This window comes from Candoia aspera, chromosome 4 (assembly GCF_035149785.1).
Source record: "Candoia aspera isolate rCanAsp1 chromosome 4, rCanAsp1.hap2, whole genome shotgun sequence".
Taxonomy (NCBI): domain Eukaryota; kingdom Metazoa; phylum Chordata; class Lepidosauria; order Squamata; family Boidae; genus Candoia; species Candoia aspera.
In genome coordinates, this window is record NC_086156.1 from 15,740,363 (window position 1) to 15,768,313 (window position 27,951).

A 27,951-nucleotide genomic window follows, 5' to 3' on the forward strand; every position below is an offset into this window, starting at 1 on the left:
GGGTTGTCATCCTAGCAAGCCGCCTAGTAATGTGAATGAATGAATGGATAAATAAATAAATCAGATTTATTTATTTATTTAATTTGTAGGCACATACACACACACACCCTTGTTTTCTTTCACTGAATATCCAGATAAGAGTGCAGCACACACATACAAACACACAAGCTAAACCTTCAGATAGAAAAGTAGTTTTGCGACCACCAACTCATTCCCTTTTGACGTGTCACTGTGTCAAGATCTTAGGTTAGTAGTCCCTTCAAGATATTAACTACAGAGCTATTTTACCACTTTCTAGACGAGCAACAGTTACTTACCAAATGTTGAACTTGATTAGCCAGAGGAGTTAGTCCCTGAAAGGGTGAAGAGCAAGTGCCCCCTAATCATAAACATAAAAATCTATTATTGTATTATAACAATTCAAAGTTCACCTGATATTTCTTGATTTTATTTTTTGCTAGGTGAAGTATTAGTCAAATTTATGGTATTGACTCTATAATATTAACATCAATGTAAATATTTCTATGGTAGGTCAATCACTATGTTGCCATTTTAAAATGCAAACTATGCAACTTTGTTGCAGTGCAGATTCAACTCATGTAGAAATTGCCTTGAAACTACTATGAAGTATGATTTGCCTTTATTATTTCTATTTCTCCCCTCTATTATTCATGTTCTTGAAGGATTAGTTGTACAGCTGTGCCACTGTATTCATGTTGAAAGCAAGAATGTTTATGAGTTCACTGTGGTGTGTTTCCACATACTGCTAAACTTAGTATTACAGGTCTGTGCCCATATAAGCCTGAATAAAGCCTTGAGGTTACTCTCTCCCTTCTCTTCCTCCTATGCAACCAGAAGGAAAAATGGATTTGGATTCAGTTTGGCTTTCTGAATTCTTGGCAAGGGGCAGCACTTATCCAAACTTGAAAATGAGTTCAAAAATGCTTAGCAAACCTGGACTGCCTTAGTACTTGAATATATCTGATTTATAGCCACCTGTCTACTATGCCCAGCCCTCAAAACAGCTAAGAAAATTCAAGCATAAAAATAAGATAAAAACCCAGATTGAAGTGTGTGAACAGGAGAGTTCTTGAGAATGGAAATCTAACCTGAGCAATGATTAATGAAAACAGATTTTATAATTATAACAGAAAGGAGATTTAATTACAAGAAATATAATCAAAACTTAGTACTTAGCTCACTACATTCTACTTAAAGAATGTAGTGAGCTACATTCAGAATATTTGCTTTGAGTGTACACCTGGGACCAAAGGCAGAAAGAAATGACCTGAGAAAAGCAGACACAATAATAGACAAAGAGAAGATGCAGAGGAAATCCTTAAGCCTTGTGTGTATGTCATTGCCCTTTTGTTGTCAATTAAGTCGCGAGATGCTGAAGAGTCATTAAATTGGATTCACATCCCCAACAAGGGAAAAAAAATACTATTTCAATAAAATAATAATAAATAAATGCTAATTCAAAGCTTGAGGTAAGAGATGTGTCTCTGCATATTTTCCAAATGCTGAGAGTTAGGATCAAATGCAACTCTCAAGGTAGCATGTTCCATAGCCAAGAGACAATACAGAAGAGGCCCTTCAACAGTCGGGACACATTAAAAAGGCTTCTCCTGCAGACAAGTTCATAAAGGGACAAATGGTTCTGTTAAACAGCCATGCCCAACTCCCTTCAAAGTAAAAAGTCAATACATCTTAAATTCTGCCTGGTAAGCAACTGGAAACCAGTGATAGATAGATCGATAGATCGATACAGACAGACAGACAGACAGACAGGCCTCCCCTCCCCCTCCCCTCCCCTCCCCTCCTTGGAAACCAGTGTAGCTCTTTTAGTACAGGGATTATATGATACGATCATATGATCCCTGTACCTTGCATCAATTAGCAACCTATCTGCCTTTTGCCTAGGTTAACAGTTCTTGCATATTTCCATCGAGGTCATCTTTACTTTCTACAGCTACCTACAGGGCAAACATTAGCCACTGCAGACACCCCTTTTTCCTGCAGTCTGGCTATGGGGCTCTCTGACTCCAAGCCTATTTTTGTTTCGGTTGCCTGAGAGACTAGAACCACCTTGGCAAGTTTTTTCTTGGCCCAGGGACTGAGTGGAAACTTCCCACAAGGTTGCTATTCCTAGCAGTAACCTCCAAGGCTTTCTCCTGCCTTTCTCCTCCACTGCCAAGCCACTGCTGTCGGAATCAGGGCTGCTTCACTCTTCCATCCTTGCCAACTCAGGGTAATGCTCTCCAGCAATGGCAAGGAAGAGGAAAACAAAGGAATCATGCTGGCTCTGGGGAAAGATGGAGGGAGGCAGCAGAGAAGGCAAAGAATCACCTCCCCCTTATCTGCTCCTTGCTTTCTGACACCAGCAGCAGAGGGTAACTACTGTCCCTGGGCAAGGAGAGTGACTCTACAGGCCTTGCTCTTCAGGTGTAGTAAAAGAATCATTGGGGAGGCAGCAATTTTGGTATCCTCATACCTTCTTCCTGTCTCCAGGACAGTAAAAAAAGGACATTTTCTGGGGCTGTGTGGATGAGCATTTCAAAAGACTTCATTCTGAAGACAAAGATAATAGCCTGCCTGCTTGGCAAGTCTGAGAGGAGTAGAAGACAAGGAATTCAATGGAAAAAGTGGTTCAAATAAATTACTGGATTGTCCCTGGAAGAACTGCAAGTTATTACTGCCCAGAGTTATATGCTGAATGGGCAGCCATTAAAATTGAAGAAACAAATCAAGATGGCAAGCATTTGTCCAAAAGTCACCAGCAGTCAAACCCAACTTGATGCCACTTGACCAACTAATTAAAAAGATTTATATTTTCAGTTTGGTGGTATTTTTTTAGATTTAGATGTAAAGTATTTGGCATGCCACATCCAGAAAGACAGCAATTGCTCTTCTTTCCAAATTGTGCAGTTCTGATTATGCTACCTAACAAAGAGAAGCATGCTTCTTTCTCCAATATCTTTTAAAGACAATCTCTTGAATACTCTTTTACTTTTTCCCCTCTCAAAATCCATAGAGAAGATAGAATTGACATTTGAGTTATTACCTTTTATATTGCTTTTTATCTCTGGTCCCAATAGTCTTCTCTTTAACAAATTCAGCTTTTGGGAATAGCACTTCTGTGTTAACTGGTTTGCTTCCCATACTGCATGGAAATATATAAAGATGATCAGTGTAAGATTACTTGGACTCCTATCGTACTGTTATCTTGAATTCAGGAATGCTGAATTTTTTTTCACTGTAACGACTAGTAATTCTTTACATTTCTTGGTATCCAAAGGATAAAAGACACAATGAAGATATAAAATCTGCCATTCCTAATGAATTTAAAGCAGGAAAAAATTAATTTACTCATTCAGAATTTGTCTCGGTATATTTCTGAATCAACATGAATTTAAAAATGTGCACTTTACTATCACAGGATATTAAGGGAAAAAAACCCCTCAATGTATTAAGTATTATAAGCATCTGGTAACTTTTAATGATCAAATCAACTCAAATGTTTAAAGAGGTTCAGTCAGATTTGTATATGCTGCAAAATCTAAAACCAAACAAAATTTGGCATTTAAAACTATTATTATGAAAAGTTTTTTTAAGTGATAATATCTACTCCCTGAGCCCTAGGAGGAAGGCTATGGCAAACCACTTCCAAAAACGTTGCCCAGATATCTACATGGACTTTTCCATGTAGTCTCCAGGAGTCAACACTGGCTCAAAGGCTAAAATAATAAAATCTAAAATATATAAAATTATAAAATATAAAATAAACATACTAACCCAATACCTGCTATTCCATTGTACATATATCTAGGCTTTGGAGGATGTTATTACATACAATGCACTCCATATTTTTAAAGAACTGGGATGTGGGTTGGAATTTACAGATTGTTCAAATATGAGGTGGTATTCTAGAAGATCTCTACAGTTAAAAGTGTCTTGCGAGGCTTTTTGCTGACCCAAATTCCAGGTGTTTATAATACTATGGTCAATGAAATGACTTTGGGCCAGTCCCTCTCTCTCAGCCCAACTCACCTCACAAGGTGGTGGTTGTGAGGAAAATAGGAGGAGGAAGGAGTATTATTAGGTATGTTCCCCACCTTGAGTTATTTGTAAAAATAATAAAGGTGGGATAAAAAAATAAAAAAATCAAATACATCTGGAGGTCACTAAGTTCATCTATCTCAGAGAATTTCAAATTTTTTCAGGTCAAGGAGCCTGTTAGTTCTTTTAAAAAAGAATCCTGGAACCCCTGATCAAGAGACAAAACTCCATTGATAAAAATTAGTTCCATATGGAACTGTTTTAACTATTTTTTTTAAAAATTGCTCTTAGTCTTTTGTGGAACCCCATCAAGTTCTCCTGGAACCATAGGGTTCCAGGGAATGCTATTTTAAAAACACTGATCTATCTGAAGTACTAGAAATGACTTTATGTACAATAAAATAAATCTATACTCTTTCATTAATCATCTATTAAGCAAAGCTGTCTTTAAAATAAATGCACCCACAATTTCTAGAACTATAGTATGAATCTGATAATTCCATTCATTTTTAAGAAAAGAAATTTCAGAACTATTTTCATTAAGTCAACTGTATAGATTACCTGGTTTTGAAGGTTGCAGACTAAACACTTGGAACCTACTAGTGCCAGCTGGTTGGGGCAAAAATAATGACATACCTTTTAACCTTTCAGCTGCAAATTAAAACACAACAGAGAGCAAACAGGAAAAATGTGAGTAATTCTAATGACAAATAAGGCTAATAAAATCAGATTTTTAAAATAACAAAATGCAAGATACTTTTCTCCATATTCTGGTTAAAATTTCAGACTCCAACTAGAATAGTAATCAAAATAATGGGCAAAATATTTGTAAATATATAGTACCATATTTTTAAAAGGAATGTTTTGTGTAGTATTGGCTTCCAATTAGTTTCCTTACAACAAATTATCCTCAGAATATTGTAGAATAAAGTTTGAGGTAACTTGAATTCTAAAAAAATAAAAACATACAGAAGATTTTAAGCTTCTCATGCTGTTTTTAAATTTGATTGTTCTTCATTGCCTCTGGACTATGTGTATATCAGCCCAGAGCCTGCAGAGAGCTTTATTTGGCAATCTTCTATTGTTTTGCCTTCTTTCTTGCTGAACCTTCCACTGCTTTAGCATGCTATCTTCATAACTTACAGTAGGTATTCACAGAGATCTCACCTTTTATACTGAGCATGATGCTCTTTTTCAAATTTCTCCATTTGGCTGGCCCTAATTTCTATCCAGTCTCTCTCCAAGTCAGTTTACCCAAACAAGTGGCCTTTCCTATCAAATTGCAGGACCACCAGACAATGGCCATGGTAATCACTGCCACTGCTTATCTTTGGATATTCCTGCAGTCTCTCTCTTCAGGAACATTACAGAACAATGACATGATTATGGCAATCAATTTTTGTGTAACATCATTGCCTAGACGTAGGAAATGCCTGACATTTCCTTTGGTGTAGTGGTTTTGTCTTCCATGCTTCTTTAGGTACCTAACCAACCTCCTGCAAGTAAACATGTCGATCACCCATATGTGTGATATGCAGAGATCATGAAAAAGATCTAGTTTGTACTGCCTCTAGATCACATTGTCTTTGGGCAAGCATTCCTGGTTCCTTGGGAATGATGAGTAGAAGTTGCTCATGGAATGGATGATCCAAGTCTTTATTAAATTATCATCTCATGGTATGTATCAAAATGATTAGGAGTAGCCCACTTAAACCCTTACGAGATGGAGATGTGGTTGGTAGCTCTGGTAATTAGGGAAACCATTATTTTATTTTATTTATTTATGAAGCAGATTTATAAGGCCTTGTTGTTCCACGGTGGCTATGATTACTGTATTTCCCATATAGAAATAAGTCCTTTGGAAGTCTTTCTTGATACAAAGCTATTACTAAACATGCAGACAATATCAGTAGCAAGCACTGCCTATGTTTAGCTCTAATTGGTTTGTAAGCTATAGCTATTCTTTAGTTAGTTATTTGATAGACTGATAACCTGCCTTTTCTTCAAGAGCTCAAGCAGCATACAGTATATACAGCATAGTACTCATCCTCCATGTTTTCCTCACAGCAAAATTCTATGAGGAAAACAGAACTATTTGTTAGATTTATATCCTGCCTTGTATCCTGCTCAAGCCTTTGTAGAGAGCATTCCCTCTTCCATCTTTCCCCCACAGCAATACTGTAAGGGTAAGAAAATGTGACTCACCCAAATGTGAGCGTCTTTGGTTGAGGGTAAACTTAAGCCTCAATCTCCCCGCTCCTAGTCTAACATCTTAACCACTACACTATATCAATTATTACTGGACTGAATTGCCTGACCACAGTTACCTGTGCTCTAATAATCTCACAATTAGATTACTGCCATACATTTTATGTATGTTTAGCCTTGCAGATAATCCAAAAACTAGTTAGTGTAGAACACAGCAGCCAGTGGGGAAGATAAGTTCAATCTTGTACCACTCAACTGAAAGAAATACATTGGCTATTTATGAGCTACTGGACCTTGTTTGTTTGTTTGATGTCATTCGGTCAATTCTGACTCTTCATGACCCAGTGGACATCATTTCACCAAGAATGTTCATTACTACCTGCTTCTTTGAGTTCTTGTAAACCATACTTGTGTCATCACTGATAGTTATCTAGTTATCTAGCTACCTAGTCTTCTGTTAATCTCTTTTTGATTGCCTTCAATTTTTCCAATCATCAAAACCTTCTCCAATTATTCTTGCCTTAACATTATGTGTCCAAAATAGCTACATTTTAGGTTTATTATCGGTGCTTTTATGAACGATCTGGTCTCTTTATTCTTCTTGCAATCCAAAGTATTCTCAGCAACCTTCTCCTGCACCATAGTTCAAAGCATAATTTTTTTCTTTCTTCTTCATTCAGTCTTTTTGAATAAAAAAACTGCAGGCATAACAAAAAAATGTACACACTCCCTCTCAAAAAAAGAATAACACTATTATAAAACAGATTTTATAAATAAGTAGAGGTCTATAGTCAGTCAGATAGACCTCCAAATAGAAAAAGTTGATGTTTCAATTTTTGAAATCAACTAGGCAATAAATAAAAATATACTCAAAATGCAAAAGAAACAGTTGAACATTCAAAATATCTGACTACTCAAACATTCAACAAACTTTGTATGTTTTTAAACTGAATTATTCACAATAGGAAAGAAAAAGTCATTTGGTTTCCTGGAAATGTAATAATGAATTTGAATGTATATTTGTATATATCATCAAACCAATTACCTACCAAGAAGATTAGTCTGTTGCTGTAGTAACCGTTGCTGTGCAAATTGAAATGCTTGCCTAAGATTTGTTTTATGGCCTGGAAGCAGAGTCCTGTTATATTCTAGAATTTCTTGAAATGCAATGACTGCTGAAACAACAAGGTGAACTTAAGTTTAAAAAAGGTATTATTCATCCAAAATTCTTGCACTTCCTATTATACAGACTCTATGAGCTCTATCTTCTGCAATGTTCTGACCTGATTCTATCCTTTCTTATAACATTAGGAAAAGATGTATCTCTCTTTGTTTAGATGCATTTGGCAATAATACTTAAGTTTTCATTATTAAATTCTTCTGCCTATAATGTGTGAATTAATGCAAATTCAGCATTTTGTCCTAGTAACAGAAATCTGAAGCAGGAATAATGCTATAATTAATTATGTTGCTTCAGGCAGTAGTTTAACTACACTTCTTATAAGTTTGATTTACCTTACTGTATTATTTATCTGCATTTGCTTGTATATACTCGCTCATTCATATTTTAGATGTAACTGAAGAATTTTAGGTTTGAATGAACTGTAACATTTATGACTTATGATTGAACTGCTAAGAACAATATACTGTCAGGCTAAAAAATAATATTTAAAAAGTTGTCTTTGATTTTTACATGTTCTTGTGTTTTCATCTTCTTGCTCTTTATCTCTTTATCTCTTATCTCTACCCTACATTTACTGCTTATAATAAGGCTCAACCCTTTAACAAAAAAGAAGATATTTTTGCTTGCTCATTTGCAGTTCTTCTGCTTTGCTACTGCCACATTTTATATCCTCAAGCACTTAGCTCTATGAATGAAATACAGATAGTCCTCATCTAAAGAAATGTTGACAGTTAGGTAATAAGGTGCCATTCTTTTACAGGTAGAATGGAACTCTACCTTTATTTTTTTTAAAGAAACTTAAACTTATTATTTCCTCTAACATACATACTTACGTCTCAAGATTCGTTTTGCTCCTTTATTCCAAGTCTAAATCAGAACTTTTTTTAATGCCCATCTCCAATTTCCCTCAAGATACTTATCTATATACTTACCAGGTTGCTTGCTGAGTTCACTTGGTAAAAGACCAGGTGGTCTGTGCAAAGACTGTGTGGCAAGTTTACATTTAGATGGCAAGTCTACTTCCCTCCCTGGAAGATAAAAAGGTTATACTCAGTTTATTACAGAGAAACCAAAATGTTCTTCATGAATTTAAAGTGTCCTTTTTATATATAAACAAATGGCACAAAGCAATTTAGCATTTATATTCTGCAGTATATCTAAACCTATTTTGAAAATCAGCAATCTAACAAGTTATAGATGCCTTACATACTAATTCTATGAACATTTAATTAGGTTCAAATAAAAGGTATATCCAGGTCATTACTTACTTAGAATTTCGCTGTGCTGCTGTATGATAGAACTGGTGGGTCTTCCATCTGATTTTGTACTATCTAGGGTGGTCTCTTCATATCTGAGATTTCTAATCACTAAATTAAGAGAAAACATCTATATATAAAAATCTCTAGTGAGTATGGAGGATGGCCTTGAAAGACAGAGGGAAGATCTGTAGCCAAAGATCCAGACCAAGAAAGTGGTTTATGAGAACAACTCAGATGCCTCCCCTCCTAATCCTCAAGAAGATAAAAGATTAAAGAGCGAAGAAGAGAGGGACATTCAGACTTGCAAGATTCTGCTACTATAGTTGTTCTGATAAAAATAGTGTTAGGTCTACACAGTATCAGTTTCTTAGTCTGGTCTACCTTATAGGGCTGACATAATCACTGTTAATGTAAAAAAAAATCATACATTAATATCTGAGGAATGATTTTCTAGAATGACCAGCTGCAGCCTTATCTGTGAGTTGTACTTTGCAGTTAATTAGGTGCTTCTGAGTTGGGCTTGATTCCTGGTCACTGTATGGACATATCTTTTGTCCTCTGACCTGTTTCCAGTAATAGCTCACAGCTTATCCAAGGACATTCCAACGATCTGACCACAACATTCCACCACATCTATTGTCTTTCCCTTCTCCTTCCCTCAATCTTGAAAAGCATAATCTGCTTCAGCAATTTCAAGTTTTCTTGATTCACGCTTCTCACATTCTGTATTCTGACTGGATCCTTCTCTCTCAGTGACTAGTCTTCATTATGATCTTGGTCCAGCCATATTATCACTTCAAGTCCTATTCATAAAAGTTCTACACTCTTCCCCAATATGAGGTGTCTTCTTCGTGGGAGTCTAATAACTTAGTACTCAAACTCATCAAAATGTTACAGCCATGTCCATAGTTTTCTTGCCAAAAATACAGAAGTGGTTTGCCACTGCCTTCTTCCAGTTCCTTTTTCTAGGTAAGTTGGCTTCCCTCACACTTGCAAAGCCTCTTTTTCTCACCTCTACTATGAGTTACTTTTAGCCCTCCCTTCCTCTTTATCAGCAAGGGTGATAAGGGTGAATTTTCCTAGGGTTCCTTCAGGTATCTCTTTCAGAATCATTGTACCTGAGCCATCCCACCATAACAAGGTGGTTATCTAGTGCCACTCCAAAATCACTGAACTGTATAACACTGCTCATTGTAATTGGTTGATTTGTAGCTTCTATCACCCACTCAGCTAAGAATTCTCAAAGCAGAAATGACAAGAACCCCTTAAATGAAGGGGCACCACACTTTAATAAACTTTATGTAACTTCAAAAAGCAAAAAAGATACAGAAAGTATCACTAATTTATTCCAAGGAATCTACCACTTTATACATACAGTAGTACTTAAACGTTTGTGAATCCTTTTGAATTTTCAATTATTCTGCATAAATATGACCTAAAACATGCTCTGTTCTCCATACAAGTCCATAAACTAGATAAAGAGAACCCAATTACACAAATGAATCAAAAATGTTATACTTGTTCATAGATTTATTGAAGAAAATGATCCAAAGCTACATATTTGAGTCTGGCAAAAGTATGTGAACCTCAAGGATTATCAATTCATTTGAAGGGGAAATTAGAATCAGGTGTTTCAATAAATGGGAGATAATCAGGTGCAAGTGTGGGAGGCCCTGTCTTATTTAAAGAACAGAATTCTTGGTATGATCTTCACAACACAGGTATGTGGACATATGTCATGGCTCGAATAAAGGAGATTTCTGAGGACCTCTGAAAGACAGTTGTTGATGCTCACCAGGCTGGAAAAGGTTACAAAACTATTTCCAAAGTGTTTGGACTCTACCAGTCCACTGTCAGGCAGACCATGTACAAATGGAGGCAATTCAACACCATTGTTACCCTTCCCAGGAGTGGTCGACCAACCAAGATCGCACCAAGAGCACAGTATGTAATACTCTGAGAGGTCTCAAAGATCCCCAGGGTAACATCTAAGGAACTAAAGGCCTCTCTCGCATTGGCAAATGTCAATATTCAGGAGAACACTGAACAACAATGATATGCATGGCAAGGTTGCAAGAAGAAAGCCACTACTCTCCAAAAAGAACATGGCTGCCTGTCTACAGTCTGTGAAAGACCACGTGGACAAGCCAGAAGGCTATTCAAAGAATGTTCTGTGGATGGATGATACCAAACTAGAACTTTCTGGCTTGAATGAAAAAGCATTATGTTTGGCGAAGGCAAACACTGCATTCCAACGTAAGAATGTTACCCCATCTGTGAAGTATGGTGGTGACAGTATCAATGGTTTGGGCCTGCTTTGCTGCCTCTGGACCAGGATGGCTTGCCATCATTGATGCAACTATAAATTCTGAATTGTACCAACAAATTCTATAGGAAAATGTCAGGTTATCTGTCTGTGAACTGAAGCTCACGAGAAGATGGGTCATGTAGCAACACAATGACCCAAAACATACAAGTTTCATGACCAAAGAATGGTTCAAGCAGAAGAAAATGTTTTGGAATGGCCAAGTCAAAGTCCTGACCTTAATCCTATAGATATGTTGGGGAAGGACCTGAAGCAGGCAGTTCCTATGAGGAAGCCCACCAACATCCCTCAGCTGAAGCTGTTCTGTAAGGAGGAATGGGCTAAAATAGCTCCAAGCCAATGTGCAGGACTGATTAAGAGTTATCGAAAGTGTTTAGATACAGTTATCACTGCTCACAGGGGCACAACAGTTACTGAAAGCAGAAGTTCACATACTTTTGCCACTTACAAATATATAGCTTTGGATCATGTTTGTTTGTCCGTTTATTGCCTTTAAATCAGTCCCTGCAGTTTTCCTGCCAACATTCCTCAGAAGTGGTTTGCCATTACCTTCTTCCTAAGGTTGAGAGAGAGTATGACATGACCAAAGTCCAAAGGTTGTGTGTCTAAGGCAGGACTAGAATTCACAGTACCTTTAACCACTACACCAAACTGGCTTTCTAAATTCTATTACTTAATTCAAAATGTGACACAATAGATGTAAAATTTGTTAGGAATAAAGCAATGGTTAGTTAAAGCTGCATTCAGCAAGTCTGAATGCACATGCAGAGAGAAAGAAATAAAAAATATGAACGGAAACTTAGAGACCAGCTTTAAATCCATAGTTTGGATTCTTGAAATTATTAATAGCACTCCTGTGTATTGGATTTTTTTGCTGAAGGTAGAAAAATCATCAGTGTGGAATACAAGAGACAACACACCAAAGAAAAAAGGTCATGCTGTACTGACATAAAAGTGTGGAGTCCGTGGTGCTCTCTGAGCTTGGTAGTTTGCTTGCAGACATTGAGTTTCCCGACTAGGCAACATCTTCTGTGCTAGAAGGGAGTGGGGTTTGATCTCTGTTTATATACAGTAGTTTGCCAAATTACTTATATACAGTGGTTTGCCAAACTAGGCAAACTACTGTATATAAACAGAGAGCAAACCCCACTCCCTTCTAGCACTGATGTTGCCTAGTTGGATAATGAAACGTCTGCAAGCAAACAACCAAGCTCAAAGAGCACCAAGGACTCCACAGTCCAACCCTGAGTTACAGATATTCTCTTCTATTGGTATGACATATAGGAACTAATAAAACTGTTAGTTCCTTTAAGATTCATAGTTGTATTCAATGACATTCAAATGAACAGAATCCTACTAATATCCTCAAAGAGAACAAAATAAACCAGGGGCTGGAAGGTATGACACCTTACAAGCCTGTACCCACAGCAGTGCCCTCAAGCATGAAGATCTTCCCAACATGTTTGTTTGATGAAGGCCTGGCAGTGAACACAGACCTCAACAACATGCCCCTTCCCCAAAACTAAGAGAAATGCTTTTCTGAGGGAGATACTCACATATTTTCAGAAAGGTACTTTTGATCTATAAGATGAAGGATACATTGCTCCAATGAAGATCAAAAGCCAGGATGGAAAATATTTGACAATATTTTGTTAGAGAAAAGTTGTTAGAGAAACTAGACAATATTACTACTGTGGGAATCAAAAGGAACTAAAGAGATGGCAGGCATCACCTTCTTGAGTACATGCACTTTAATGGACAGGGACCCTTTCGTGCTGAAAAATTTAAACTAGAGATGTCCAATTAATGCTCTGAGCACGAGTAGAACCTGTTTCTATGAAGCAGAGAGAAAATGACCAAGAACTGTACTTGCTTGTGGAAACTTGCAAATGGAGCTTTCAAAATGGAAAACTTCAACAATATGGCTTGTTACTAGAAATGACATTTATGAAAGTTGCAATATGAGTGTTACACAAGTTATCTTGAAGATTTTCATGTTACAACTGACTGAAGCACCTAATATAATGGTACAGTCATGCATTATTGATCTTTAAATTAGCCTTTAGTAACTGTGGAATCCTTGCTGCTCTCTGAGCTTGATTATTTGCTTGCAAACATTTCATTACCCAACTAGGTAACATCATCAGTGCCCTAGTTGGGTAATGAAATGTCTGCAAGCAAACAACAAAGCTCAGAGAGCATCAAGGACTCCACAGTTCATCCCTGAACTACCTATATTCTCTTCCACTTTAGTAACTGCATGAGAGCAGCAAATTTGTGTAATTTCATTGGGAAAAAATCTTCTAGTTTTATTTGCATCATTTCCCAGATATTATGTAACTTTTTGTACTTACTAGGAGGTCTGGTTATTTGTAGTGCTGAAAGTGACGCCTTGAACAGTTGGTGATCTGATGGTTGAGTTATACTAGTCTTCCATCTAATTATTGGTTGTAAGTGATCTCTTGATTCTGACATTATTCATATATATCAAGAAGAAAATAAAAATCCCAGTATGTTTTCAAATAGAATAATCCAACAATAGAAGCTTGCAGCAATTATTTGCCAATTCACTTTGCTCTGAGTAATAAGATAGCTTTTTTAAAAAGGCTACATAGATACACAACAGTGACCTATAGTGGCCAGAAGGTATTATATCGGTGTTTTTCCAGTTGAGTTGTTTCAGGTGCCTGGCAGGTAGTTTAAGTGCATCTCTCAAGATATTAGTTTATCTATTTCACTGAGGAGGAATCCTTCTTGCAATGATCTTCTGCCCCACTCTAATTTTATTTTGAATTTTCATTGATTTTGCTACTCTTCTTTCCCCAAAATATATCAAGCCATCAAATACAAGGCAATGTAGAAGGAAAGCCTTGTCAGTATATGGTGGCCAAAAAATCATGAATCTGGTAGCACTTTTTTCCAACTAACTAATTATATTAAAAGGCATGAGCTGCAGCTCACTAAAAGTCTGCTACCAGACTCCTGATTTCAATATCAGGCCAGAAATGTGTATGTGGTAAGACAATTAAGGTAACTTCCAATGAATTTATATTCACTGTGTCTTCTGAAGGGCATCTGAGAACATTCAGGCAGCAGGCAAGACTGAATAATTTGCATTTTCTCCTATGCTCTCACCCTAGATTAAAACAGAAAAACAATCCCAAAATCGTAAAACCAAAAATAAAATAGTTATAAAATATATAAATTAATATCCTCCTCAGAGAAACATGAATAATAATTGCATAATCTTGGAAAACAGTGGCAGAACATTATTGTAGGTATGCAGCTGGCTCTCGTTGAAAATCCACAGTATTGGCAGTGATAGAAATTTGAAATATAAATAAATTAAAATAAATAAATAAATTTAAAAAACAAGGAACACATGAATAATAAAGACATGTTTCTGGATGTATGATCTCCTTTATTATTTTATATTTAATTGTATACAAGGAGGTACTGCCCCCAATTAAATATTCTGCAAGAGGGTTTTCTAAAGTAACATTATTTTCAGGAATTACCAAGAGCTCCATTGTTTATTGCAGGGTTTCTAGCCTCCTAAATTTACTTTTCTCAACTCTGGACTGCTCGAGATATAAACTCATGTAATCCTGTGCTTGTTGAACTGGGCTTGCTTTGTCTTTGTTTTCTCTGACTCTGTGCATATTAACCTCTCTTATTTTGTTACAACTTAGTTTAACAGTTCCCTATGTTTTATTGCTGGTCATAGGTCATAAAATCTGCCAACACACAAGGATTCTTACAGTCTCCTCATCTTTCTTACGCTGCTCTCCTCACCCAAACTGCCAAGCCATAGCAAGAATTGTCTCCTTCATTTTCTTTTTCCTAATTTTTCTGTTGTCATTAAAAATGTTTCCAAAGAGACAGGAGCCTTATAGCATTGATGCAGTGGGTATTCAGCGTCTCTGAGTACCATGCTGGGGTAAAAAAACCTAAACAAAACAGTTCCCAAACAGATGTCACAGAAAATGGTAATTAATTCAAAACTAAAAGCCGCTTCTCCTCCTGGTTGTGAAAGAGCACACAAAGAAGAGACTTGCCGCAGATCATTTTTGTGATTAAGAAGCTGGGCCTTCCTATTATACCTGAAGTGAGATTTGACTTCCTAAAGTCAAATTAGGACAATTGCTTATATTTTGTTTTCAGAAACGAAAGGAAAATCTAATGAATTTAATAAAAATACTTTTGTGGGATATTGCTTTTGCGGTGTTCTTACCCTCTCTGGATTTTTCTATTTTCTCTTTTTCAAAAGCAACTTGTAAATCTCTTACATTTGCTTCTAGTTTTGCAGTCAAAGCTCTTCGTTTTGCTGTCTTCTCATCTATAAAGATCAGATAAATATACAAATGCATATATACATACATTTGTTTGTGTGTGTGTGTGTTTGTATTAGCAAAACAATGTAACACTACAGCTTTTTTTCTGAATTTGTGAAAAGTACAGATAGATGATAGTAGAGTTAATGGGGATTATATGAGTCAAAAAGAGGTCCTTTATAGATCCAGCCAGCCTTCAAATTTATTGCCCAGTCTCCAACCTTCCTTTTTAAAGGAAAGTTGTTGAGAGGATAGTGGGAGGCAACTACAGACCACCATAGACAGAGGGGCCTTTTCAGTCAGGATTCACTTGGGCCTGGGATGGAAATGGCATTGGTTGCAATGCAGCATGTTATTTGTTAGGATATAGATGGAGGAAATGTGCCCTTTGTGATCTTATTAGACCTATCAGCAACCTTAGATGTTATCAATCATATCTTTCTGAACTATCTTCAGTGGTTGGGAATTTGTGGCAGTATTTTACTGTGGTCTTACTCCTTCCTTAGTGGATGGTTCCAGTTAATACTTGAGGGAGAGGAGAGGCTAGCCAGGTGGCCATTCCTGCTACTTTTTTACATCTATATGAAGCCACTGAGGGAGGTCATCTGTCAATTCAAGGTGTGGCATAAACAGTATACTGATGATACCCAATTGTACATTGTCACACCAGGCTGAGCTGCTGATGCTTGTGAAGTCTTGTCTCTGTATCTGGACACTGATGGAGGCTGGATGGGAAAAAAACAGGCTGCAGCTGAATTCAAGTTAGGCGTAGTTGCTATTTGTTTATTGAGGTTCTCTCGTTTGTTCCAGTATTGGAACAAAGGAAGGGAATAAGACTGGGACTGGGAGTCCCCCTGGAGTCAAAGATTCCTGCTGGATTGACAGATGGAGCTTGTCATTTAGAGTCTAGCTCTAAACAGTATGTCAACTAGAGTCCTACCTAGGGCAGAATTTTAACTCATGTTCTCATCACCACCTGACTGGACTGCTGTAGTAAGCTCTACTTGGCCTTCAAAGACCACTTGAAAACTACAGTGCAAAATGCAGTGACTTGTGTGAATAGACATTAGACAACAGAAGCATATTACATTTGTGCTACAGGCTTTACAGTGATTGTCACTAAGTTCCCAGGTGTAATTTACAGTAGTATGTTTTACCAATAAATCATCCTATGGCTTGGCAGCAAGGTACCTGCAGGTCCACCTTCTCCAACTAGAATTGGCCCATATCTATCTATCCTGGCAAGAAATGTTGGTGGTTCCCTATTTTCATGACACTGAGGGACTGAGGTCAGGAAATGATGCTTCTCTGTCATGGCCCCAGTATTATGGAATAGCTAAGAATAGACTTACCCCAATGTTGATTGCAATAGGTTGATTGAATTTGTATGTTGCTCTGTTTTTTATGATTGTTGATTGTTTTGTTATTACCTATTACTTTTCACCATAGATGGTTTACTATTCAACATAGATGTTTTACATTTTGATGATGTTGCTTATTACTGGGAGTCTTGTGATTGCAGTGGCAAAGAAATTTAATAAATATATAAACAGACAATTTAAGATTTTCTAGAAATGCGTGCTACTGATTTTTACATGCTACTTCAAGAAGGCCTGATTGAAGGCCTAGTTATCCCATTATGATTTGCATTCTACTTCTTGATATAGAGGGTCTATTACCCAGTAATGGGTATTATTTGTCATTAATAGATCTATACACTATACATTTGTTTAATACCTTAAGATGGCAGATTAGGACTTGGGGGACCAAAGTTCAAGTTCATTCACAGCCACTAAGTTAATTGCAGACTTTGGTCCTGTCATACTTTCAGTCCAACATATCTCAGAAGGTTGTTGTAAGGATAAAATAAATACAGTGGGGCCTTTGAGCTCCAGGAAAAAAGGCAGGATATAAATATAATATGCAAATAAATATAATATGCAAATAAACATAATTCACTTAAATTTATTTATTTAAGCAAATTATATTTATATGAATTACAATAATAATAAATTATATTTATTATCGCTTAAATAAAATTTGCATAAATAAATATGCAAATAAATATACTATGCATAATTCGCTTCGATTGGTAAATAAATTTAAGTCAGTAGACCATTACCAGATCATATTTCTGCTCTGATCTGTGGAAATTGTTAAATAAGTCTATTATATCTGTTAATCTTACAGCATTATAATATTCATACTCACCATCAGGTTTGAATTTTGCACTAAAAGCAGCAACCTCTGATTGTAGTATATCTATTGGAAATACCATGAGATAGTCATTCAAATCCATTTCTTTTTCTGCTCTGTCCTGAATATCTTTTTCTAGGAAAAGGGTTTTAAATTAATTGCATTTAAATAAATAAATTAAACTTAATAAATGAATAAATTCTGTTTAATTATTCCTTCTACAAGGAAATTTTATAACCACTGAAAAACATAAAGAATGAATGAAATTATAAAAATGGAACTATCAAATTTCAGTCAGTCTTATATGACAACCATTTGAGATAGTATATAATGGTAGCTCCTGGCTTATAATCAAGACTCTTGAGGCAGAAAGGAATTATGCATAGTAACTGTTAAGGTTCCTTCCTGTTTGTGTGACACATACATTGGCAGAAATGGTTAACTGCCCCCCCACCCACAACAGGTAGAGAATACACAACCAAGCTTTGGAAATATTTGGTCTTATAAGTTCCCCCTGTAATTTCTTCCATAGTAAATTCATAGAAAGACCAGTAATATGAAAATCATCCAAGAGTAACAATACAGTGAAAAGTAATACTATAGAAAAAAAAATCCATATCACATTTCATTTCATTTCATTTCATTTCAACAATCACAATGATGATGGATGCCTTCAATACAACAATAGGAAGAAACTTCCACAACAGTGCTCCTCGCACACATGCTTAACCTAGCCATTTACTAAACTGGTCAAAGACTTTTACCAGTAATGTTGGGAGAACACTAACAGATTAACTGGGTAAAAACCAACATTTGGGGAGATGTAAAGTTCCTAGCTACTTCCTATGGAAAATGCCTACAGGTAGTCCTCAGCTTACAACCATTCATTTAGCGACTGTTCAAAGTTACAATGGTGCTGAAAAAAGTTACTTATGACCAGTTCTCGCACTTTTGCCCATTGCCATGTTCTTGTGGTACCATGATCAAAATTCACTTGGCAACCAGCATATATTTACAATGGTTGCAGTGTCCCAGGCTCACTTGATCATCATTTGTGACCTTCCCAGCTGGCTTCCAACAAGCAAAATCAATGGGGAACTGTGTGATTCACTTAATGACCATGGTGATTTGCTTAACAATCACTGCAAAAAATGTCGTAAAATTGGGTGCGGTCATGTGATGCCTCACTTAATGACTGCACCACTTAATTATGAGTTTTCCAGTCCCTATTGTGGTTGTAAGTTGAGGATTACCTATACAGTAGTACTCCAGCCCCAAGTCCTGCTGGGCTGCCTCATCATGGTAGGGGAGGGGGGCTGTTCCCAGGAGGGATGAGCGAAGAACATCAGAAGTGTTTGCCAAGAGTATATATTCCCAGCAGGGTACCCAAGGCATGAAGGTCATCCCAGCTGCCCAGCTAAAGCAAGCAGCCACTTATACTGGACAGCAGCAATTTAGAAAGATGCCAGAGGCAGATGATCAGTTTAGTGACAATGGCAGCATCAATTCATACTGCGCAGGAAAATCCAATGATAAACCACTCTTGTATTTTTACCAAGAAAACCACATGAATAGAAAACAAAATTATTGACGATATAGAGCTGGATGATGGGTCTCTCAGGTCGGATGGCAATCAACATGCTACTTAGGAAGAGCTGAGGATCTTTTGGAGTACTAATGGTGTTTATGACATGGCTAGATTAAAGTCTTCAGGACATCTAGTTGCATACAGGAAAAGAAAATCTGAAGCTGCAAAGATAGAATTAGAGTAGGAACATGGAACTTAAGAAACATGAACATAGGAAAGCTCAACACAGTGAAAGATGAAATGAAACAACTATAAACTGACATCTTAGGCATCAGTGAATTGAGATGGACTGGGATGGGACGCTTTCAGTCAGAAGATCACACCATTTATTACTCAGGACATGAAAAACAAAGCACTGTTGCTTTTATAGTTAGGAAGGGTATAGCAATAACAGTACTTGGCTACAATGCAATCAGTGACCAAATAATATTGATTAGGCTTTGTGGACAAGATGTGCTGCTTGTGATTGGAGACTGGAATGCCAAAGTTGGAATCATAAAAGAAAATGTAGTTGGACTGTATGGCTTAAGAAACCAAAATGAAGGAGACCAACTTACCAATTTCTGCCATTCCAATAATTTCTTCATAGTTAACACTGTCTTCAAACAACCAAAATGATGGCTCTATACATGGACATCACCAGATAGCATATATAGAAATCAAATTGACTATATTATTGCTAAAAGGAGATTTGTTGTTGTTTGTTGTTGTTTATTCGTTTAGTCGCTTCCGACTCTTCGTGACTTCATGGACCAGCCCACGCCAGAGCTTCCTGTCGGTCGTCAACATCCCCAGCTCCCCCAGGGACAAGTCCGTCACCTCTAGAATATCATCCATCCATCTTGCCCTTGGTCGGCCCCTCTTCCTTTTGCCTTCCACTCTCCCTAGCATCAGCATCTTCTCCAGGGTGTCCTGTCTTCTCATTATGTGGCCAAAGTATTTCAGTTTTGCCTTTAATATCATTCCCTCAAGTGAGCAGTCTGGCTTTATTTCCTGGAGGATGGACTGGTTGGATCTTCTTGCAGTCCAAGGCACTCTCAGAATTTTCCTCCAACACCACAGTTCAAAAGCATCGATCTTCCTTCGCTCAGCCTTCCTTATGGTCCAGCTCTCGCAGCCATATGTTACTACAGGGAACACCATTGCTTTAACTATGCGGGCCTTTGTTGTCAGTGTGATGTCTCTGCTCTTAACTATTTTATCGAGATTTGTCATTGCTCTTCTCCCAAGGATTAAGCGTCTTCTGATTTCCTGACTGCAGTCAGCATCTGCAGTAATCTTTGCACCTAGGAATACAAAGTCTTTCACTGCTTCTACATTTTCTCCCTCTATTTGCCAGTTATCAATCAAGCTGGTTGCCATAATCTTGGTTTTTTTGAGGTTTAGCTGCAAGCCAGCTTTTGCACTTTCTTCTTTCACCTTCATCATAAGGCTCCTCAGTTCCTCTTCACTTTCAGCCATCAAAGTGGTATCATCTGCATATCTGAGATTGTTAATGTTTCTTCCAGAGATTTTAACTCCAGCCTTGGATTCCTCAAGACCAGCTTGTCGCATGATGTGTTCTGCATACAAGTTGAATAGGTAGGGTGAGAGTATACAGCCCTGCCGTACTCCTTTCCCAATCTTAAACCAGTCCGTTGTTCCGTGGTCTGTTCTTACTGTTGCTACTTGGTCGTTATACAGATTCTTCAGGAGGCATACAAGATGACTTGGTATCCCCATACCACTAAGAACTTGCCACAATTTGTTATGGTCCACACAGTCAAAGGCTTTAGAATAGTCAATAAAACAGAAATAGATCTTTTTCTGAAACTCCCTGGCTTTTTCCATTATCCAGCGGATATTGGCAATTTGGTCTCTAGTTCCTCTGCCTTTTCTAAACCCAGCCTGTACATCTGGCAATTCTCGCTCCATGAACTGCTGAAGTCTACCTTACAGGATCTTGAGCATTACCTTACTGGCATGTGAAATGAGTGCCACTGTTCGATAGTTTGAACATTCTTTAGTGTTTCCCTTTTTTGGTATGGGGATATAAGTTGATTTTTTCCAATCTGATGGCCATTCTTGTGTTTTCCAAATTTGCTGGCATATAGCATGCATTACCTTGACAGCATCATCTTGCAAGATTTTGAACAGTTCAGCTGGGATGCCGTCTTCTCCTGCTGCCTTGTTATTAGCAATGCTTCTTAAGGCCCACTCAACCTCACTCTTCAGGATGTCTGGCTCTAGCTCACTGACCACACTGTCAAAGCTATCCCCGATATTGTTATCCTTCCTATACAGGTCTTCTGTATATTCTTGCCACCTTTTCTTGATCTCTTCTTCTTCTGTTAGGTCCTTGCCATCTTTGTTTTTGATCATACCCATTTTTGCCTGGAATTTACCTCCAATGTTTCTAATTTTCTGGAAGAGGTCTCTTGTCCTTCCTATTCTATTGTCTTCTTCCACTTCCGCGCATTGCTTGTTTAAAAATAATTCCTTATCTCTTCTGGCTAACCTCTGGAATTTTGCATTTAATTGGGCATATCTCCCCCTATCACTGTTGCCTTTTGCTTTCCTTCTTTCTTGGGCTACTTCTAGTGTCTCAGCAGACAGCCATTTTGCCTTCTTGGTTTTCTCTTTCTTTGGGATGTATTTTGTTGCCGCCTCCTGAACAATGCTGCCAACTTCTGTCCAGAGTCCTTCCGGGACCCTATCTACTAAGTCCAGTCCCTTAAATCTATTCTTCACCTCCACTGCATATTCCTGAGGAATATTCGTGAGCTCATATCTAGCTGATCTGTGGGTCTTCCCTAATCTCTTTAGTCTGATCCTAAATTGTGCAAGAAGAAGTTCATGGTCTGAACTACAGTCAGCTCCAGGCCTAGTTTTTACCGACTGTACAGATGTCCGCCACCTTTGGCTGCAAAGGATGTAATCAATCTGATTTCGGTGTTGTCCATCTGGTGAAGTCCATGTGTAAAGCCGTCTCTTAGGTTGTTGGAAGAGAGTGTTTGTTATGCAGAGTGAATTGTCTTGGCAAAATTCTATCAGCCTATGTCCTGCTTCGTTTTGTTCTCCCAGGCCATACTTACCTGTAATTCGAGGTGTCATTTGACTGCCCACCTTAGCATTCCAGTCTCCTGTGATGAAAATAACATCTCTTTTAGGCGTGTTGTCCAGTAGGTGCTGCAGATCCTCATAGAACTGCTCTACTTCAGCTTCTTCAGCATTTGTGGTTGGGGCGTATATTTGGATCACTGTGATGTTAGATGGCTTGCCCTGAATTCGAATTGAGATCATTCTGTCGTTTTTGGGGTTGTATCCAAGCACTGCTTTAGCCACTTTACTATTAATTATGAAGGCTACTCCATTTCTTCTGTGGTCCTCTTGTCCACAGTAGTAGATCTGGTGGTCATTTGATGTGAAGTGGCCCATTCCAGTCCATTTCAGTTCACTGACGCCCAGAATGTCTATCTTTAATCTTGACATCTCACCAATAACTACATCCAATTTGCCCTGGCTCATAGATCTTACATTCCAGGTTCCAATGGTGTGTTGATCCTTAGAACATCGGATTCGCCGTTCACCACCAGCACCGTCGGCCGCTAACCGTCCTTTCGGCTTTGAGCTAGCTGCGTCATCACGACTGGGGCTAGTTGAGCTCATCCTCTGTTCCTCCCCAGTAGCATTTTGACCATCTTCCGACCTGGGGGTCTCATCTTCCGATGGTATACCGACATATCTCTGGTTGTACTGATCCATTTAGTTTTCACGGCAAGAATACTGGGGTGGGTTGCCATTACCTTCCCCAGGGATCGCATTTAGTCTGACCTCTCTGTCATGACCTTCCCGTCTTGGGTGGCCCTTCACGGTTTAGCTCATGGCATCATTGAGGTGCTCAAGCTCCAGCACCACGACAAGGTAACGATCCTTTGCGGAGAAAAGGAGATAGAGGAGCTCAATTATAGCATGAAAGACATGGCCAGGTGCTGACTCCAGAACAGATCAAAAACTGCTCATGTGCAAGCTCCAAGTTAAGCTGAAGAAAAAGCAAGCCAGTCAGTTTCCACAATATGATCTTGAACATATATGCACCATTTCCAAGGAGAATATCATGAATCACTTTGAAGTCCTAAACTTGATTGATAGAGAACCAGAGGAATTATGGAATGAACTTAAAGAAGTAATCAAGCATGAATGAGAAAAGAGACTGCCAAATATGAAGAAAGCAAATTGGATATCAGACCAAACTGTGGAAATTGCCAAGAGGAGAAGAGAAGCCAAGAAAGACAACCTCTCAGAAAGGAACTTAACAAAGAGTTTCAAAGAGCTGTTAGAAGAGACAAGAAGCAGTATTACAACAACATCTGTAAAGACATTGAAGATGGAAACAGACATGGAAAAACAAGGAAAGTCTTCCAAAAGATCTCTGAATTCAGAAGGTTCCAACCTCGAATTGGTATGCTAAAGGGTGCCAATGGATAGATAGTAACCGATTCAAAGGAGATTAAAGGAAGATGGAAGGAGTATACTGAAACGCTGTACAGTAGAGATGTCAACATCCAAGATGTTGCAACATGTTTTAATTCTTTTACTGTATGCCACCCAGAGTCACTTCAGGTGAGATGAGCAGTCAAAATTTTGAAATATAAATAAATTTGACAAATAAATAAAACCCAAGATACTTTAGAAGATATTCCCTACTTACAAGAACCTCTACTACTAGAAGATGAAGTTAGATCAGCATTACTGGTCATTACCAAGTTGGAAGGCTACAAGAACTGATGGAATGCCCACTGAAATATGGCAAGCAACAGAAGAAGAATTAGTCAAGGTTCTAACCAAGCTATGCCAGCAATTCTGGAGAACCACACAGTGGTCAACTGATTGGAAGAGGTCAATCTACATTCCAATACCAAAAAAAGGAGACTTAACAGTGTGCAAACTATCGTACAATATCCTTAATTTCACATGCTAGCAAAATAATGCTTAGGATCATCCAACACAGATTAAAGTCCTACATGGAAAAAGGGATGCCAGATGTTCAAACTAGTTTTAGGCTGAGGAACACAAGACCTTGTGGCTGATAAACACTGAATAACTGAGAAAGCGAAAGAATACCAAAAAGAAGTCACTATGTGCTTTATTGATTATAGAAAGGCCTTCGATTGTATCAATCACATCAAGCTGTGGAATGTGTTGAGAAAAATGAGTATCCAAGAACATCTCATTGTCCTCATGAGAAACATATACAGCTCAGGAAGCCACAGTACGAACAGAACATGGTGAAAAAGACAGACTCCAAGTCGGTAAAAGAGTGTGACAAGGCTGTATACTCTCCCCTTGTTTATTCAACCTATATCCTGAATTAAGGGAAGCTAGATTGGAAGAAGATAAGCATGGTTTTAAAACTGGTGATACTACTCTGCTAGTCAAAAATGTAAAGAATCTGTAAGCTCTACTAATAAAAGGAGGAAAGTGAAAAAATGGGCAGGGGTAAGTCTCCCCCACTTGCACACCCTCCCTGACCTGCTCAGCACCTCTCACACACCCTCCCTGACCCACGTGGCGCCTCTCACGCACCCCTTGCAACCTCCCCATGCTGCACTTCTTGGTCACCCTCCCTGACCCTCTCCCACCCACTCACTCCCTCCCGCCCTCCTCCACCAGCAGCAGCCACTTACCTGTGGGCCTTGGACTTGCAACTTCCTGCTGGGTTCCCCACTGACTCTGGTTGTGGGAAGCCAGTAAGAAGTTGCCTTGCTTAATAACCGTGGGATTCAGTTAACAATGGCAATCAGGACAGCTGTGAGGTTTGAGTCTGAGTCAGACTCCGAAAACGAAACTTATCTTGAACAGTCAGAGAGAAACGAAACTTATCTGGTAAGAATCGAGGAAACAGATACCAAGAATGACTCAGCAGAGCAGGAGAAATCACAGGTGCTGATTGGGCAAAATTCAGAAGGGGATTTGAAACCTCCAATCGGTGCTCAGGACAGGAGAGCAGAGAAGTGCACGAATCAAAAGGCAGTCCGATTGGCTGTAGAAGAGAAAAGGCGTGGAAAGGATCTCTTTAAAAGGCATGTGCACGCTGAGCAAGCTGCTGGAGACAACCAATCCTTCGATATCACAGCCTCAGCGGAAGAGTCCTTGCCAGAGTCAGAAGCCTCGTCTGTAGCCGTTGCGGAATCAGAGCCAACTTCTCCACCGTCATGGGACCGCTCCCTTTGCACATCGCTCTAATCGAGTCCAGGCTTGCCAGTCCAGCGGATCTCAGCCTCACATCCAGTTCCAAGCCTCACCTTGTTGTTTCAGCCAAGTGTAATCCAGCATCAAGACTCGCTGAGCTGCTCCAGTTAAATCCAGTCAGGTTTCCAGCTTCAAGTCTTGTCTTGCTGCTCCTGTCCAGTCCAGTCTTGCTTCCAGTTCCAAGCCTAGTTTCGCTGCTCCAGTCACATCCAGTCTTGCCTCTGTTTCCAAGCCCAGTATTGTCGTTTTAGCCAAGCCCAGCTCCACTTCAAATCCCTCGCCTTGTCCTGTCGTTCCAGTCAAGTCCTCCCTTGCCTCTGGGTCTGAGCCTTGCCTTGTCATTCCAGACAAGCCTAGCTCAGCTTCGAGTTCCACATCTTGCCTTGCCACTCCAGTCAAGTCTTGCATCGTCTCCAGAACTGAGTCTTGCCTTGAGGAACCAGTCAAGTCTTGCCTAACCTCCATGCCCAGCATGAGCTATGCATCTCCAGTCTCCTTCTTGCCACGTGTAACCACCACACTGGGTCTTGCCGCCTCATTGAGGGGTCTAGCTGAGTTCTGCCTAGCTGTTTTGCCTCAGCTTCCAGCGGTTCCTGATACTGCAGTCTTGCCTTGTTCTCCCCCACTGCCTGGATAGACCTGATTGATCTGTATTGCTTAGCCCATCAAGGACTTCTTTATTGTAAGTAGTTATTTGTAATAAACGAGTTAAAAGTAATCCTGCCCGGCCATCTCATAATCTGAACAGGACAATGGCAGAGATTGCCGTTGCTAAGCAATGTGATCTTGCTTTATGACCACATCACTTAGCAACGGAAATTCCAGTTCCAATTGTTGTCGTAAGTCAAGGACTACCTGTAAAATTAAATATAAAGAAGACCAAACTAATGATAACAGGTAGAACAACCAGCCTTAGAATTGGCAATGAAGATATTGAAGTGGTGGATCAATTCTGCCTTTTAGGATCAACCACCAACAGTAAAGGAACAAGCAGTGAGGAAATATACCACAGACTAGCACTTAGTAGAGCAGCCATGAAGGCCTTGGAAAAGATATTCAAATACTGTGATGTGTCTATACCTACAAAGATCAGAATTGTGCAAGCCATGGTATTCCTTGTGATATTTTATGGAAGTGAAAGTTGGACTTTGAACAAGCAGGATAGGAAGAGTATTGATGGTTTTGAACTCTGGTGTTGAAGTAGACTCCTGAGAATACTGTGGACAGCCAAAAACAAACAAACCAATGAATTATCAAACAAATCACCCAGAATTCTCACTCAAAGCCAAATAACCAGGCTCAAGTTATCCTACTTTGGACACATTATGCAAAGGCCTAACTTCTTGGAAAAGGCTGTAATGCTGGGAAAGGTAGAAGGAAAGAGAAGAAAAGGACAACCATCAGCAAGGCAGACAGACTCAGTTACTGTAGTGACTAGTACACTGTTGGGAGACCTGAAATGACAGGTTAGGGAGAGATCTTCATGCAGAAAATTTATCTATGCAGTCACTAGGAATTGAAAACGACTTGATGGCACATAATCAATCAATCAATCAGTACTCCAGGAGTCCTTTTGCTATGAGGGTACTGGTAAGTATTGGCCAACTAGGCAACTATAGGCTTGGTTTGTGCCCTATAGTCAGTCAGTCTTAGAAGTATGATTACCAGGATTTTGCAAGTGACTTTGATAATTGAGAACCTTGCTTCTTCAACTATACTAACCAGGCAGGGATTTGACTAGGGAGCACTCTACCGTTTACTGAGTTATAGAGTTCATACAACATGCTTAAAATGTGATTGCCTAATATATAGCATGAACTCAGCTAATAAGTATTCAGTACTTCTTTCCCAATTTATGTGTGGAAGAGTTTGCAGAATGAGTTAAGCACAAATGTATTAGATAATATGAATAGCCAATTTGGGGATAACATGTCTAGGAAAGAGCACTGACCTTCCAAACCAGCCTCAATAGAAGTCAGGGTATCAATTTAATAATGTGTAGCTAATATACACATAGAAGACCATATTCTCAGTCAGATGAATGAAGGTTGAGAAAACAGCAAATGTTGATGCTGCCCAAATAGTGTGAACACTTACTCCTGCAGATTTAGTTAATTTTTGGAATGCATAACTTGTAAAGATACAGGTTTGAAAACAACATGTCAAGGTAGAATTAGAGACTCTAGGTAGAATTACAGACTCTATCAGGAATGTCAGGAAACAACAACAAAAATTACCTGACTTTCCAAACATTATTGTGTACATAATGTGTATTTTCAGAGCTATTCAGACATCAACTTGCATCTAGCTCTCTCAATCAGGATATTTAGATACACTAGGTATAGAATAATACCATGGGAGTTATAAAATAAATTTCTGGAAGGACTGTGCTTGGCTGGGTTTGTCTCCCATAATTCTCCCATCAGTTTGAAGATATCCCATCAGATATCACCCATATCTTCTCCATAGTTGAGCAGTGATAGTAGACACCACCAATAATACTGCTTTTATTTGTTCCTCTATCCATTTCCTCTCTATAGCATTCCCAAGTTCATTCAGCTGGAGTT

The 27,951-nt window shown here is 38.6% G+C and overlaps 1 protein-coding gene across 1 annotated transcript in view; it reads right to left on the reverse strand.

Moving 5' to 3' along the window:
• Positions 1 to 27,951, reverse strand: part of LOC134496145 (nuclear anchorage protein 1-like) — a 63,339-nt gene that overhangs the window by 1,565 nt on the left and 33,823 nt on the right. The window contains exons 14-22 of the mRNA XM_063301901.1: positions 17,581 to 17,700; positions 15,270 to 15,374; positions 13,390 to 13,503; positions 8,719 to 8,817; positions 8,383 to 8,478; positions 7,317 to 7,442; positions 4,621 to 4,710; positions 3,065 to 3,163; positions 318 to 379 (exon numbers count right to left, since the gene is read on the reverse strand). Coding sequence (XP_063157971.1) covers positions 318 to 379; positions 3,065 to 3,163; positions 4,621 to 4,710; positions 7,317 to 7,442; positions 8,383 to 8,478; positions 8,719 to 8,817; positions 13,390 to 13,503; positions 15,270 to 15,374; positions 17,581 to 17,700 — 911 coding nt within the window. The remainder of the gene's footprint in view (positions 1 to 317; positions 380 to 3,064; positions 3,164 to 4,620; positions 4,711 to 7,316; positions 7,443 to 8,382; positions 8,479 to 8,718; positions 8,818 to 13,389; positions 13,504 to 15,269; positions 15,375 to 17,580; positions 17,701 to 27,951) is intronic.